Consider the following 17,374-nt stretch of genomic DNA (forward strand, 5'->3'; position numbering starts at 1 on the left):
TTTACAAAATGCTGTTGTCCTTTGTTTGTAGCCAACTACAAGTTCATGCTACCTACTTCATGCACTAATTACAGAAAGAAGGCGCCTACTTATGTTGCCTCTCCTTTGTAAAATTATCCATCCTCAAACTCTTCTGTTGCCATCGTTGAAAAAGTCCGTAAGATTTTCTAGAAAATATACACTGTCTTTTTGTTGAATTTTAAACTTCAAAATTTAAATGTATTTAGAATTCAAAACCCTTGTTAGGTTGACGATTGCGACAACTTTAACCAGTACTTTTTTATGTGTACATCGCTCTGGTATGACTCGCTCCTTCGTGTTGTTTGGTTACGTCTGCTAATTGGGCATCTACATAAATCAAACTAAATGTATTAGGTGCTGCCCATTTACTTGTTTATTTACGCACACAGTTAAAGTTCAAACCTTTTCTTCACTTCGACTGTAGAACTGAATCGTGGCACCACTTTCTTAATCCCGGCTTTTTTGGCGGTGTATCTTGTAAGAAGTTCAAAGAAACTGAGGCCAGTCGTCTATGGAGAACGATATCATGCAATTGTGTAAAACACGCCTCCGTGTTTTGCCTTATACTGTCGCTGCTACCAGTAGTATTCGAGGAGGCCACATAATGCTTAATTTTCTGTCTTCTGGGATTGCCACGAGCTCACTCATGGGAATTAGCCGGCACTTTCTGGTTTACATCGATGTGAATAAACAGTATTCGTAGCGCGCTCCTTAGCGACGTAGTCTTCGTGATCGTCGTTTCTCGGGAATTTGAATGGCGTTACTCCGTTTTTGCCTTCCGTTTTCATGTGGATTACAAGGTTCGGCTCAGGCGAACTTTATTACACGATTCACGTCTAAGATCAGCTCCTATCATTATTTTCGTGGCCTTCTGATGCAATGCAAGTTTCTTTGCCAATCGCACCAACCAGAGGTGCGTTGCTAAGCTAGGACACAAATGAAATTGCCAGTCGGACAGATTTTGAGAAAGAGTTCATTGGGCCAATAAATAAGAGGTGTTCATGTATTTTTCTATTTTTATTTCAATACTGTCATTGTCCCGGAGGGCGTTGGAGGGAGGAATGGTGTGACGCAGTGCACGATACGTATCTTAGTTTCTTCGGGTTGATTACAAATGCTGAAGCTTGTACCAACAATTCAACATGTTCCCCCCAAACAATGCCCCTGATCAGTTCATTTAGAAGCGCAACTTTCCGATCGGTTGCGGTCAGGCCGACGGTGCTATATAACAGGGAACATGGGAACGGGCACAGGCATTCTAGTTTGACTGTTCATGCATATTGAGAAGCACTTGTAAAAGGCTCTGTGCCTTCAAACATGCAATACAGCAAAACAAGCATTCAGCATTCGATCCGACATCGGAAGCCAGTCATTTTTGCCGTTAAATTACTTCATTCCGAAGTGTTAGCATTATAACATTTGCTATAAAAACATTGCCACATCGACCCTCAGCCACACAGTTTATATGCCGGCCATTGGCATCAGCGCGGTGACCCTGCTATAGGCCAGGTATTTCTCATGCACAACCCTTTCGCGTCCCCCCCCCCCCCCCCGGAAGTTTGGAGCTTCTTTACACTTATCACAGTACACTCATGACAAGCCAGCTACCCCATAGTTTTATCACTCTTTTCTGTGGAAACTGAGGAACGACACACTCTCCTTAAGAGAAAGCCATACTGTTAACGATCGTTGTTTCATCAGGGGGGCTTGTTAAAATCAGAAATCCCGCCCATCTACACGTTTCTCCAGTCCTTAGAGTTCGCAAACATGTGGCGACAGCCCGCGTTCATTCCTGGCTGAGGCCAGATTCTCGAGAAGAATAAACGGCAGCCACTCCCTCAATATTGTTCCACCGTTAAAACAAACGAAATGTACATTGCGTGACATCGACGCGCCTGTGGCGTTGACGTTGTGTATCCTTCGGTATGATGGCGCGCTGAGATCGAATTCTTGCAGCAGAAGGCTCAGACGCATCAGGTGGCCCGATTGATAAGCGTACGGAGAACGCAATGGCGTACACACTAATTCAGAAGCGATGCAAAAAGGCATTGTCAACGGTATACGCATTTTTGCTGGATGCTAGCACTGCACCAGGTAGCAATCCTGAGCCAGTGCCTATACCACATTTCGAGACCTTGAGGGGCAGGGAGGGTGAAGGGGAGGTGCGAAATAGGGGGCGCCATTGCCCTACTCGAAATTGCATAGGAAAGCAAAAGTCTACAAGTCACGTCAATATTCGCGATAACGGAATGTTTGTCAGCCTTACACTTAAAAGAGCTACTCGTTGGCGATTCTATCTACGAAATTTTTTTTAAAAAAAGGAAAATTCACCGTTACAATTTACCCAACAAAACTGTGATTATGACGCAGGTACAGCCCACGTAACTCTGGTGATTTGTAACGTTCGCGACGCAAAAGCAACACAAAAATGGGTGGCTTCAAAACCCGGCAGAGAAAACGAGCAGCTGCGCCGAGATGAGGGCGACTAGCGTCGCCGGCGTCGGGGAAGAGCGCGGCGCCCCCTGTCGGGTCATGAAGCGGAAGTTCCGGTAGACGGTGCGGGACTCTGCCCCCGTGGCCGGCTGGATGAGCTTGCGGATGTTCCCAGCGACGGGTCCGTCGCGGCATGACTGCGGTGTCTTCAGCTGCCACTTGAGTTTGCGCAGCTCCATCAGCTGCGGGCACGGAGGAGAAACGAGTGGCGCTGAAGGGCTATTCACACGGTACGACACGACACGACAAGACACAATAAAATACAATACAAACAAAGCGACATGAGGCGACACGACCCAGTACCATACAATACAATACAAGGCAATACAACACAACACGACTGACTGACTGAGTGACTGCACTGCACTGCACTGCACTGTACTGCACTGCACTGAACTGCACTGGACCACACGGGACCGGACTGGACGGGACAGGACCAGACCAGACCGGACGGCACTGCACTGCACTGCGCTGCGCTGCGCTGCGCTGCCCTGCCCTGCACTGCACTGCACTGCACTGCCCTGATTGAAGGCTCTGCGGTGCGACTAGGCTTGATCATTACATGCCTACATGCGTGCATGCCCATTTTCCTTAGAGTTTGCTGGAGCTCGTTATCAATGAAAATTGGACTGCATTAACAGTTAGCAAACAAGGGCCGCGAGAGAACGGTTTAGCATGGAGACGAAAAAAATTAGTTCTTACTTTTTCTTCACTAAAAATCTTTCTAGGAGCTCATCTCCGCTCATACACTTTACGTAAGCTAGCCCTGAAGCCCCTGGCCCTAACATTTTTTTTTCTTTTTTGATAAGGGGCGTTTCGTTAAATAAAGGGCATTTTATGGAACACAGCATATAGCTTATCATAATACTGGAGTGTCTCTCATCACGCGTTATGGAGAGACAGATTTCCGTGATGAAGTGTCGCCAAAAAATGCTTCCGCATTAAAAGGGAAAGAAGCTACTCACGCGCAAGAGGGGACCGGCTACATCACGTATACAGTACAAAGCGTCTGGACGTCAGACTGCCACTTCTGCGATTCACGCCGAGTCCCTTCATGTGCATGTGAGTGAGGAGTGTGTATGTGCACCTGCTCCTTGCCGATGTCAACGGATCGGCCGAGCACGACGTTGATGACGCGCTCGGTGCAGGGCGGGAAGGTGAGCGAGCCCGAGTAGATGTAGTAGTTCTCGGTGGTCGAGGGCATAAAGTTGGACATGGGGAACTTGAGCGTCGTCCTCGGGCTGGTGTCGCTGAGGCCGTGCAGCTCGCTCACCGCCGTCATGAAGGCAGACAGCGCCGAGTTGTTCTTCTCGGCCTCCTGCGCCCTCCGCCAACAAGACATCGTCACACCGTCCACTGGGCCCTACCACGCATGAACGTTGAACTACCTATCCCCGAGATCGACGGTATAATGGCACTTGTCAACCTCCTTGGTCGGGGACTATTTCACTCACAAAAACATCGTCGCCATGTATAGCATTCCGCACTTTCTAATTGGTGCAAAAAAGGTGGGGGAGGGGTAATTCCGACCTGCGAAGTGGTTTACCACCGAAACTGTGTTGTGGATATTACAGTTCCATCATTGGCCTGCACCCCCAGACATCAAGTTTTCGCCCTCTTGCAAGTCGGCGACATACGGACGCGCACTGGTTGTGCCCTTTCCGTATAGCGCGGTACCACCCGCTCATGCGTCTGTGCTTTTTCCCCAAACGATCCCAGTGTAATCGTCGACTTGAAACACTGTCAAAACTTTTAATAGGTGATACGCAGCGAAGAACAATGGCCTACTTTTAGAAGTAAACGGCCAGAAATGCCTGCCCAGCCGACGCATAAATTGTAGCGTACACCAGCCATACGCAGCTTCACTGTAATGAGAGAACAATAGTCGAATCGACATTATATATCGTGCAGGCAATTAGTTCGTCTACAAAAAAGTCGATTGAAAAACAAAATTTTTTTTGTGTCAAGGAGAAACCATTTAGAGACGTGAGGTGACGTATTTTGTAGAAAAGAATGACGTCGACGCATGCTTCATGTGGCTAAAAGGGCGGAAGCTGGTGCATTTTGGATTTCCGCTAATGTCTCATCTTGTAGCTCGCGTCTACCAATAAAATGTCCAATCAGTGTACAGGCGTCAAAAAAAAAAACCTGTCCACATCGTCCTCCGCGCCTGTGAATGTTAACCTAAATAAAAAGGAGCGGAACAAGGATGAACTCGCAGGATGTGACGTTCGCCTCGTTACCTCGCTTGCTGTTATTGACGGCACAGTTTGGGTACCGCTAACAGATTATTTTTTCTAATGCCAGAAGGCGGGCATTACAGTCAAACCCGTTTATAGCGAACTGCAATATGCACCGTGATTAGTTCGATATATCCAATAGTTCGATATAGCCGAACCCGCCTATAACGAGCTTATTGTTACGAGTTCGCAATCCGCAAGAGCCCCTCCTCCTTCCCCAACTCCGCCTTCCGCGTATGCAGAAACGAACACAGTACAGTAGCTGTTACCATACCAAAATAATCCATTTATTGCAAGTAATAAAGCTACTTTCCTCCTTAACTGCCCACGTTGCAAAACAAAAAAGCGGTGATTTTGTTTTCACTTTTGTTTTGGCGGATTCAACTAGCATAGCATTGTCTACACGAAACATTGTTTGCACCAGTTCGGGTCCGCGTCTTCAAAAATCTAAGAAGGGTTGGCGGAGCACATCGACTGCCGAAAGCGCTCCATTATAAGCGTCGGACGGATTTCACTCTCGACATCATCGGGAACGTTGGCGAGCTCTTCCCACAGTTCACCGATGCTGCTGTCTTGGTCCGGATTCGATGACTGGGCGGGTTCCGTCGCGAGTCCCGCGCGTCGGAAACAGTTACGGAAAAGTATTGGGCGTCCCGTCGCTCCTTGCGAGGCACAATGTCTCAGTCGCGGCTCTTGTTCCGTGGTCGCGGCCAATCCACATCTCAAACGCCGCTCCGAGATCATGCATTTCGGCGGCCATTCTAGGCGCCCAGAGTTCGATATACCGGATGTGAACTTCGTTATAAGGAATATGTTTCCCATGTATTTCGTTAACTGAAATATTTTTGTTCAATATATAGCATAATTCGCGGTATCCGGGTTCGTTATAGCCGGGTTTGACTGTATTGCGACATCAAAAAAGAAATGCGGTTTAACAGAGAAAAGAAAAGGGAAGGAGACAGTGCGGCACCTTGAACAAGATGACAAGCACCAGCAGCCCGTTGGCGTCCTTGAAGCACTTGATGGGGATGTTGGTCTCCGTGTAGTGGATCAGCTGCAGCTGCAATGGCGAGGAACAAAAAATGGCGATTGGACCTCGCAACAGTACAGACGTCTGCACTGGGCCTTCTTGAAGGTGAATGTGAAAGACCTGTCCGTAAAGGCTGCAGGTAATAAGTCCTAGCTTCCTACGCTGCTGTACTCAATGCAAAGTTTCATCACTCTGTTCTGCACTAAGTGACATAAAATCAATATGGCTCACGCTTGATTAATCAGCATTACTGCGATTCACAAAAACAACGGTGGGCGCTGTGTGTTGACTTCAATTTCGCGCTCTATACTCAGGAAACACGGGCTAAACGTCCGCTGAGGACAAGCAGGCTTAGCGCGCCCTGGCTTTCAAATAAAAAGCGTGCGGGATTCGGCTTTGGATATCCCAATTCGGCTTATTCCGAGACAGCGTCCCACCTCGGCCACGTTGCTCTGCTCGTCGATGTGGTGCTCGGCGCCCTGCCCGCTACCGGTGCCGAAGTGCAGCACCCCCTGGACGAAGGTGTACTCGACATGCAGGGGCCCGCCGTAGACAGCCACTCGGGAGTGGTTCGGAAAGATCATCACTGCGATCGATCGATCAATCGATCAATCAATCAATCAATCAATCAATCAATCAATCAATCAATCAATCAATCAATCAATCAATCAATCAATCAATCAATCTTCAGCATCGCCGTTAAACGCGGAACGCGATAGCGTCATCAGTGCCCATTCGCATCGTATGAAAACTTTCTGAGCGTGAACAGTTTAAGCTTAGGAGGCCTGGATGCGCGCAAATTCGGGTAATAGTGGGAGACCCATCCAGCTGGTGAAGTGGAGGGCATTTCCAAGTGATAGCCACAGCAGCGTCCGTAAGCACATAATCGGAAAAGACATCAACTTCGCCTTCTTTCTTGACGTTTGACAGCTTTTGCATATAACCTTCCCTCGCATGTAGCTGTCTCTGAGAAATAAGAAAACAAACGAATAATTAAAATAAAAGAGATAAATATACACTAAAGCTAAAGAAATCAGTGAGCGAAGCTGAGACCGCCAGTTCCGCGTGAGCCGCACTACTCACAGTTGTCTCCCATGATAGTCACATCCAGGCTGATGTCGTCGTCGTAGTTGAAGAAGCTTATTGACTCCATTTGCTTGTAGGTTGACTGCAGAAAGCGAAGGTGCAGCGGAGACTGTGACTTGCCCTTGCAGTCCACGTACTTGGAGCCCCACGTGTCCTGCGCTGTTGCACGGGAAGAGAGCCGTCTCGCTCCCGTCCAAGGGAATCCGTATGCGCCAGTGCGCATGCGCGGCCCGCTAAAGCAGCGAAATAACCCACTGGCATTGTCCCTCTCTCTCTCTGCTTGTGAGCGCTTTTTAGTTATCGAATGTGATTAGGGCTGGCTGCAGGGAAACATTTGTCCGTGCGTACGTACGCATGTAAACTCGGTCATAAAAGTCGTCAAAATATTGACGAAAAGACATCGAGGCACCATCCGTGGCTATCGCTGCTGGTTTCTAGACGTCCGCTAGGCGTATACGCGGCCTACCAAGCGAGTAAGCCAGTCAGTTTTCTCGCCTTCGCTTTACGCGATTACTGCCTCCCTCAGCACAGTTGACTATCGCAGTCATAGAGTATGATCGCAGTACCCGGAAGACTGATAGGAAGTTCTTGATCAGTGTGACCATGAAAAGAAACACAGAAAAGGTGGTGCGGCATTCAGAGCGCTGCCCACGGTGCAAACGGGTTGTTATGAACTCTGGCCTGTTGTACGGTAGCAGGCGCTCAGACTCGTGTGTTTTTTTTTTTTTTGTGCCTAAATATTACAAAAAAGCAGTTACGTTACAGCCCTCACGTTTTACTCATGTGGGCTCTTACATTTTTAAACAAACACCGAATAATGCAATTGTATAAAATATGGTTAAGATGCAACGAGCACGCAAGTTTGAAGAAATAACTAGAAAAGGCGATGTCCTGACGCTAATAATTGAAAAAAAAAACACATCTTCATTTTTTCTGGAATTATCCCCAGATGTATGATTTTTCACGTACTTCCATTATCACCAAAAGCACGTTGCATCGTTTTGGTCCTAGAGCGCGTACAAAGAGAAAGGAGCCCTATCCACTCGGCTCTCTATGACATCCTGCAGCGATAGTGACTTGCCTCAGATTTGTATAAATTATATGTTTCGTATAAAAGGCAAATGATCCCTGCATAGACACAATAGCTGAGATTAGAAGAGAAAAAATTGCATTTTCAATGTCCACGTTGGCACCATAACAACACAGCTGCGCCGAATATAAAGTGTATAGATAGGAGGAAGGAATGACTATTCTTAGGTTCTGCCCCACATTAAAAAGAAAAAAAACAAAGCGTTCTTCTAATTTTCGGTAAACTCTTCAGAGATTTTGACCGCTAAATCTACTTTGGTTAGATGCAGAATCTCCTTGCATCCTATTAAAAATAGCGAAACTGCAGCGTTAATTTTTTTAATAGCAAAAGAATTTCGGGGAAAATGGTGGTGAATCTGGACTTTAGCATATTCAGGGAATGATTTACAAAAATTCCAGCAAATTGAAGAGGTCGACCAGCTACCCTTTGTTCGATCTTATCTAAAATTACCCTCCACGAGTTGGCAGACAGATATCTCCCTGCGGTGTTCCTTCGCCATATATATATCAAATGAGATATTCTGCTTCTCCTGCGCCTCCTATCATTACTTGTGGAAGTGTGTACCCGCCTCAAATTTTGTATGGAAAGGCTGTCACTCGATTCTCCATTTTCAGCGAAGAGCGGGCAGCCTAGCCTTAAATACGTTGCCGTGATTGTGTATGTAAGGTGCCATCAGAAGTAATTGGAGCACAGCAGCTGTGCACGAACCGCAAAGTAGCGCCGTGTAGCTGCACCGGCGTTAAATGAAAGGAGCAGAACACGCATGCGTGCCTGCCGACGCAGATAGCCCACCTATACTTCTCAACCCACTTCTTCTAACGCGGCATCGAGAGTTGTTCGCAGTATACTGGTTTCGGTAATGGCGCTAATAGCAGGCCCTTCTAAAAATATTAGAAAAAAAATTTGTCACTTCAGATCTCAGCGATTGTGACGCTTCTCCAGCAGCTCTCATGCGCTGAAAGTGTGATACGTCCCCTGCTATCAGCGCCATTGCTGAGACCAGTATGCTGCGAACAACGCTCGAAGCCGCGTTAAAAGAAGTGGGCTGCGAAGTATAGGTAGGCTATCACTGTCGGCAGGCGCACATGCGTGTTCTGTTCCTTTCGTTTACCGCCGGTGTAGCTACACGGCGCTTCTATGCGGTTCAACCACAGCTTCCGTGCTCCCATTACTTTTGGCGGCACTTGTACTAACTGTGCAGTATGGCGTCGCCGTTTCACCAGCGACATTGCGGTCGAAACATCGACCCCGCATTTGGTATTAGACGTACGCTAACGCTTCTACCTCAACCTGCCCCCTAATTCAAACTTTACTCCTTAGCGCCAATCTCAAACCACCCATCATACACAATCTCCCCTAACCCGCCCCCCCCCCCCCCTTCCATCTGGTACGGCCCCATTGACAAAGTGAAAATTGTGTAACCTAAGGTCTGGTAAGCGGCGGCCCACAAGTTTGCGCCGAAGCATGACATACTTTAATATATCTTACTCTCGCTAATAACCAGTCAACAAAGATGTCCATCAGTGTTTAACTGATGTCGCTCTACAGTTTACAGGGACGGAAAATATGCTTGGAGCCATGGACTTAAAATAGATAAATAGATAAATATTTCGTCGATTAACAAAATGTTAGTCCAGTCATCACTTTCGGTCCCAAACAAGAAAATGAGCAACGCTTTTTGTTCAGAAACTCACAGTGGATGCTCGAAGTGATGCTGCAGTTTTGGGGAACAGTGTGGACCCAGTCGGTGAAGTCGCAGGCGAGAAGCGCGTCTGCGGAAAGAAATGCGTGTCTCAGCAACTGCTACGAAATCATTTTACCTTCGAAAAAAAGAGAAATAGGAAGGCAATTATCACCCTGGCGGTTGACATGAAAAGAATAAAAGCAGTTAACATTGCTTCGAGTCAATCCTCGCAAAAAAACAGCATATGCCACGTTAAACCTGCTCACATTTCTCCTCCCCCGCGTACATCCCTCATATAGGCGACATATAACACGAAGCTCGCAATGTAATGTGAATGGAGAAATTAGTGTGCATACAATATGCGCGCTTTGGACATGTCGGTAGCTTCAAATACAAGCGATTGCGAAGGATATTTGACCGGCCCCTTCCATAAATGCCGCGTAAATCCGCCTTGTTGCTCCTTTAGTTATTCCCTCCCCCTGCCCTCTTATAGAGGCGACGTTAACGTCGACGTCTAGCCGTATCGGAGAGGAGCTTTCAAATTTTTGGTGACTGGGACCATTAATAAAATATTGGAGGTTCCCAGACCTTGTCCAAAACACGAGTGACTGCGCAAGGATTTAAATCCTCGCTAAACTCGCGTGAAATGTCCGGCAGCTTTAAGGTGCTCGGGTAGAGACTGTGCTCACGTACGGCAGCTTTCTACCCGACCCTGGCTTTCCCCCGGTACTCTCAATCGCTGCGTTTAGCCTTCGCCGCATCGTTACTATGCGTGCTGTGGAGCCCTCTTTACAGGCAACCTTGGCGCTAGAATTTCTCGGGACATTCACCTCCGTTCACGTGCTTTCAAGGCGAACGCGTCGAGCATTATCGGGACGGGCACCTTTTATACACACGTCCGGTCATCGGCACAGCAGCCCCACTATTCTGGCGTCCTCAATTTACCCTAATTTGGTTTATCTTAATCCACCCGAGTCTATCCTAATACACCCCAATCCATTTAATGCCCTATTGTTTCTGTTTGATTACCCCTTCACCCCATCGCACAAATACTTACTATAAATTACTAATCAATCAATAATTCACAATAATTAATCTCAATCCATTTCACTAAATAGTGCTACCAGTTGCTAATCAATCATTAATTTTGGGATCATCACTCATTTCTGATACACGGCTGACATGCATTGGTCGGCCTCTGACTTTCCTTGGGCTTTTGTATCGCTCGAGTGGACGCCGGGGTCATTCAAGGTCAACCTCACAGTGAGACACGTAAGGCTTTCGCCTTAATACAAGGGCACAAGCGAGTTGTAAACATTGTCTAACAACCTTACCAGATTAAGTTCTAGAACTCGTACTCCATGTTCCGATTTACAGAAATTTTAAACCGGAAACGTACGTCGGAAGGTGATTTGCTCACACGCCATTCTCCGCTTCGATTTGCTGATGCCGGATATGACGAAACACTGTTAAGTCCAAAGGGCCCAGTTTAACGAATTGCTACCGTGTTCTATTCTGCGCAACATTTGTACGAACGAACAAGCGGTCGATGTTAATCGTGCAATGGGTGGCAACTAATACTTTGGCGGCTAAAAAAGCCTTAAAACACGTTTCAAACCAGCGTGACGTCACTAGTGTATACTCTCTGCGGCGGCCTAGAGCGGACCATTGATTTTCGCTTCTCGTCATGGTTACCAAAGAAAAATAGTCAAATGAACGGCATGGGTCAAGCTGCACGATATAGCCACAAATAAGACTTGGGCAGAATAACTCTCTTGTTATAACGAACTCTGTTTAAAATATCGGCTTATTTGAAGCGTTTTGTGGCCCCTGTTGCCGCGCGGTAAATAAAGTATTGCTTATTACGAAGCCAGTTTTCTGTCCTTCAGTTTGCTCTTTACGTAGGGTAAACTTACGTCTTGTACCCACAGCCAACGAAATTCTGGGGGCGGATCTAGTTTTGTGTGCAGTTTGTTTGCTGTTGTTTATGAAATTACTCCGCCCTGTTACACCAAACAGAGGCGTGTGCGAAAGTAATCATTCGTGGTGGTTTCATCGTTCTGATGTACTACCCTGCTGTAATGTGACACAACAATGCAAAACTACAGAAAGTGTAATGTTTCAGTAATACTTGAGTTGTCTTTTGCGAAACTAAATCTCGTAGATGGCTCATAGGAATAACGTTTGAGCCTTTTCAAAGTTGCATCGGATTCGTATTATGCTACTTCGTGTTTCTTTGGACCTATAGGGTGCCACGATTTGCGTAGCTTGGACCCGCATCGTGGGTCGTCATATCTCGTTAGGCCACTTGACAGTAGAATAATCACTGCCCTATGACCGGTTCCGATGGTGAACGCACACGGCGCGGATCCGCGTAGCCTTGCCCCTACGGTGGCCTCGGAGTCACGAATCGTGCACGTCGGCCTGGGAGACTCACGCGCCTCCGTATATAAGTCCGTAGAGCTGTCTAAAGCGAATGCGCCAAAACGTCTACGTTTAGACAGCCCATGAAGAAAAAAATGCAAGCTTGGTTTTTTTTTTTTTTTTTTAAAGATTGATTTGTCCCGTACACATTGACAGCATTGCATCCCAAACTTCAAAGAAATAGTTCAAACATTAATGAAAATAGATGAAGTAGTGGCGGCTTTTCGGCGCTGTCCGGGGATTTCTGTATGACGTCACAGAATCTTGTCTGGAGCATTGGCGACCGTCAGCCTAAGCCATCGCAAAGAAAGATGACTTGGAGGTTTCAGTGAGGTCGTTAGTTTTATTTTATCATTTCCCTTAGATTCCAAAGGGCAGTTATCACACTGATTACCACGCTTCCAATGCTGGTCCGTGTTACGTCACTCCTATCTAAATACATCACTGTAGCTCAAAATTTCATATTCTATCAGTATTTTGTGCGTTCCTCCGGTTAAAAAATGTATTTCGTGGCTGCAGTGCTACTGAGGGAGTTAGGCTAGTTCTTTCAAATTGAACATAGTTCTATTTTGTATTCATACTATGCGCCCAACGCAATGCGCCCATCACGTGCTTTCACGTCCTCCCTGCATATGATCCTTAGATTGCGCACAGGCCGTCCAGCGGCTACCGCAGCAGCTGCATGCGTGACACGTGACATTGTCGGAACCTGTGCTCCACCGCACCCGCTGATAAGGGAACTCGCACCGACGACGCTCTGTGAAAGATGAATGCCCTCTTAAAATGTGCATGGCTGCGTTACTAATATTGGTGATATCACAAAAACGCCGCCTATCCGGTGATCGCCGTAAAAACAGGTGTCCTCAATCAAAGGGAACTATAGTACCAAGAAAAAAACGGGCCATCTCCACTAACGTGAAACCTCGGGAAATGAGATGCATGCAGTGATTAAGTGTATCCAAAGATTCTAAGTCTCTCTTGCCACGCAACGCTGTTGATTGGGCGCCGGAGAAGCGCTGCTGAGCGGAGCAATCGCGCGCTTGCTGAGGCTGTGGCACCCTCTCTTGCGTTGAACCGGATTTAAGCAATTTGCATGCCCCATCTGACCCAGTTTGAGGTATTGGCAGGGGTCAACTCGAGCGCAGTGCAATTCCCGCCCAAGAGGCTCGTCCTCGGTGATCAACGAGGCCCCGGCACCAAGTACGTACGCCTATCCTTGCTTCGACCGATCGCCCGACTCGATCAGGCCTAGCGTCGACAGCCGGAACACAAATTATAACCTATCGGCTTGTGCTTGATAGCTTGATAGCTTGATAGCTTGATATAACAGCTTCGGCTTGTGCTTGACGATTCCTGAAGCGGACAGGGACCGTTCCAGAAATCTTCAAGTTATGTTAGTTTATTTTGAAGCGTTTTTATTCATTATACACTTTTTTAGTACGCGTCACGTTCAAGCGCGAGGCTTTGGAAAACGAGTGTCCCCATGTTTTAGTACCGTGGCTACAGTAAACGACGAAAGGAGACGCCGATAGCCTGAGCCCTTAAGGTGCTTCACCCCTAAAGCAAACCAACAAGCCTTGCATCCGCTTGACAGGCCTTAAGTACCGTGTGTTGCCCTCAAAACACAATAAAAGGCTACTCTCTTTCCCGCCTCACCTACGATGGTGCTGGGGTCGAAGTAGTTGTGCCAGACGGGCGCCGTTGTAGGGTACTTGTGCCACATCGTCCTTATATGGGCGTCTGTTTAGGACGAAGAAGAGATATATTAGCAGCAAAGTTCGACCTTTAATTCACGAGGAATCGAAAGGAAAACGACACAAACGATTAGCTGTGTACTTACCACAAGTATGTCTCGACAAAAGCAGGGTGGCTGCCGTCAGTTTCTGAAAAAAAGACCACAAGGTGTAAGTTGTCAAGCTCGCTCCTAAAGGAGCGTTATGTGTCTCCAACAAAGACGAACCTGCATGATCAAATATTATAAACTGTCTAAGACCCATACGTCGCGAATAGGACTTCGCGATGCAAATGGGCTGAAAATGTTTGTGCCATTAAACCAGAATGTCTCCGAATGTGTGACGGTGCGTGAACGGCTTAGTGAACAGTATGACGGCTTAGGGCGTGGACCACCAGGTGTAGAATAGAGCGCGGAGTTCAAGATGGAGCCCTGTATTCACTCCAGACCAGGGTATCGAACCGAAACAGAACCGAACCGAACCAAAAACCGGAACCGAACCGGTATTTTCGCCAGAACTGATACCCGAACACGCGCGAGAGAGAGAATAAACTGTATTCAGTTTGTCAGTGGTGTTGCTTAGTCGTCGGCCGTGAGCCCTTGGGCTCTGGCAGCGTCCTCAGCCATCTGGACGGCCCAGAGTTGATCTTCCGGGCAGGAGCTGAGCAGCACGGTCTCCCACTGCTCACTGTTAGGGATTGTGCGGCCATTTGTGATCGCCTGCGGACATTGCCATACCATGTGCGACAGGTCCGCTCGTTCCTGACATCTATGACACACAGGGGAGTAGCGCCCTGGGTAGCAACAGCTCCCAAATGTTATGCTTCGCGTAGGAAGACAAGTCAAGTGCTGAGCCAACAGAGAGAAGAGGAATGGGCTTCGATTTTCGAAATCGCGCCCCGGAAATTTATGACGCCGGGTGTACATGCTGTAGAAAGATCGTTCATCAACCTTAACCATCGTTCGTCTCCTTTTCCGTGCCGCCACGTCGCAACATCGCCGGAAGGATTTCGGGGGCGGGGGGGGGGGGGTGTCATTTCTTTCGCTCAGACCTGCACTCTGCACGCGCGACCAGTAGGAACATACCATTGCGTGACAGGTGGCGAAGCTGATCTTGCGTGATAGAGAAAAGGACGAATGGCTGCGCATTACCGACAACGGGTGGCCGAACTGTTTCGTCGTGAACCGGTAACCTGTTATTTATTTTTCGGTTCAGTCCGGTTCGGGTTCAGCGGGATCAAAAAATATCGGTTCTTGTTCGGGTTTGACTCGTATCCAAACCCGAACGAAAACCGATATTTTTTGAGCCCGCTGAACCCGAACCAAAACTGAACCGAAAAATAAATAACGGAATTGTACCAGTGTATTTGGGCTGCGTTAGGCTTAGTTAGGTTAGGTAGGGTAGTTTAGGTTATGATAGCTTAGGTTATGTTTGATAAGGTCGGTTTGGTTAGGTTAGGGCATGTTACGGTAGGCCATGTCAGATTACTTCTGGGCCTAACTTTTGTGACGGGTGGAGATTTGCCGTGAGAATAACAAAGCGCTTGCTTTCAAGGGAAATGTCTTGAGTTTTTTATGTAAATTAGAGGCGAGTGCCGGCAATATTTTTGTTTGATATGCCTCGAAGCTGCCGCCAGAATATAAACTGCCACGTATAAGTATGTCTATGTAACGGCTTGTTAAATTATCTGTTGAATTCTCTCGGTTGTTGCTCGTTGATGCCTTCCCGCGTGTGCGCGCAGAATATAAGGCATGATGGACTGTGCGCGTCATCCGTTTTCGGTGCTTCGTGCATTTCGCGTTCTGCTAGGCGCAGGTCTGATTTACTCCCCCGGTGTTTGGCCTCTCGTCTTCCCACTGACACTGACGCACAATTCAGGTTGATAAGACCGCTTCCTCTCCCGCTTCGTCCCTCCTCAGGCGCTCGAGTGTCGTCGCACTCACCCAGAGATGCAGGGCTGTCGCCGTGATTGTGCCTCTCGGCGAAGCCATGAGAGGCTGCTCGGAGGCGACGGGCCAGGCGGAAAAGCCGGCGAAGTCGGCAGAAAAGCCGGTAGAAAATCCGCTGCGGAGCAATGAATCCGAGTTGGCCGGGAAAAGGCTGCTACCGAGACGGGAGCGGAAGCAGCCGGGCCGACGGAACGAGGGTGCCACGACGATGCTCCTCGAGCCGCGCGTGAGGCTGAACCTAAATGATGATTATGATGACAGCCTCCCACACGCACACCTACACACAAAATTGAAATCTACTCCTTGCTTTACGACTGTATCTCGGCCAATGGAAGACTGCTTTGCTAACACCATCTTGCCATTATGTCTCTCCCGCCCTTGCAGAGTGAATATGGTTATTTTTCCTCTCTGTCTTTCACTCGTATTCTTAGCAGCGTATTTCTTTACTAAACAGCCGTTCTCAAGCCCTGGTGAATCCCCCTCTCAGGGTATGAGAATACATTAAAATGAAGAAGAAAAATTTTAAGAAATATGTCAAGTTGCCAATTTCCCCTTATTGGTACATGCCATTGAGTTGTACATGCCAAACACTTCAAAGACGTCATCGTCGTCATCATCAACGACGGCAACAACAACTCACAAAAGGTGTCCTACCGAGATTGTGAGGGATATCAGCAGCCGTCTTTTTCCGCGTTGTTAGTGCGATGGTAATCCTAACGAGGATTTCATTTCATTTTCATCTTTCTCAGGCGTGCGAGCATTGCGAACAAAAAAATAAAAAAGCTAGTGACGTCACACTCTATGAACACGGGTTGCCCACAATCGTGTCGAGTGTTGTGTAAATGCTTTGACTAGACGGCTCCGCTGCGCCAACCACGGCATGGTGTGCGAAAGCAGCACAAATGCCGGCTTGTAAGGCGTTGGCCAACGCCCCGTTGTGGGTATTTGCTATACCCTCGGTGTGCACAACCCTTTGCTCGGCTCCAGAGTGCGCAGAGAAGGTGCACATCGTCCTTGTGGTCGACCTTCATAGTTCTAGTGCCGCAGATAATTAATTGATTCATTCATTGCTTGCTTCGTGCATGCCCGTGCGGCGTCTGTAGCAACGTGTGCTGCAGCAACACGCGTTCCTGTTAATTTTGAAGCGTTGTCCAATACCCCACTGCGGATAGATGGAGCGAGAATAGCAGCAACAACTGTCGGGCATGCGTCCGTGTTTACGCCTAACCTTTCGCTTTGATTCCTTACGGCGTTAACCGGTGCCTACAGCTCGAAGAGAGGGATGCAAACATTTCGGAAGATTGAAGAAGGAAGATTGTGCACGAAGTTGCTATTTTTCTTATTCTTCATACACTGCCCAACTCATGGGTTTAAACTTTCGGAAAGTGTTTGCTTTTGTTCCCCCATGACGACTACGGCACTCACAGCAGCATATCGCCCCGGGAGCAGTGCTGAAGAGGCTATTTGTGCAGTTTTCCACCTGGGCCCCGGGTGGAAACTTTTTGGTGGCGTATGTGTTTGATTACAACATTTACTTAACGACATTTATTCATGAGCGTCGCCCTTTTTACTATTATAATCATCTTAAGGCGAAGCTATTTATGCATGGTGTTTGATGTAGTGC

The 17,374-nt window shown here is 47.7% G+C and overlaps 1 protein-coding gene across 1 annotated transcript; it reads right to left on the reverse strand.

Annotated features, from left to right (window-relative positions):
* Nucleotides 1-1,668: 1,668 nt before the first annotated feature.
* Nucleotides 1,669-13,947, reverse strand: LOC144173148 (carbonic anhydrase 1-like). Its single transcript, XM_077701658.1, has 8 exons — nt 13,909-13,947; nt 13,725-13,808; nt 9,655-9,732; nt 6,868-7,029; nt 6,222-6,370; nt 5,725-5,814; nt 3,602-3,832; nt 1,669-2,696 (listed from the first exon to the last, which is right to left on the reverse strand). The coding sequence occupies exons 2-8, from the start codon at nt 13,789-13,791 to the stop codon at nt 2,460-2,462; spliced, it is 1,014 nt and encodes a 337-aa protein (XP_077557784.1). The 5' UTR covers nt 13,792-13,808; nt 13,909-13,947; the 3' UTR covers nt 1,669-2,459.
* Nucleotides 13,948-17,374: the final 3,427 nt, after the last annotated feature.

The sequence above is a fragment of the Haemaphysalis longicornis genome, unplaced genomic scaffold (assembly GCF_048455015.1).
Source record: "Haemaphysalis longicornis isolate Haplotype H1 unplaced genomic scaffold, Haemaphysalis longicornis Haplotype H1 scaffold_295, whole genome shotgun sequence".
Taxonomy (NCBI): domain Eukaryota; kingdom Metazoa; phylum Arthropoda; class Arachnida; order Ixodida; family Ixodidae; genus Haemaphysalis; species Haemaphysalis longicornis.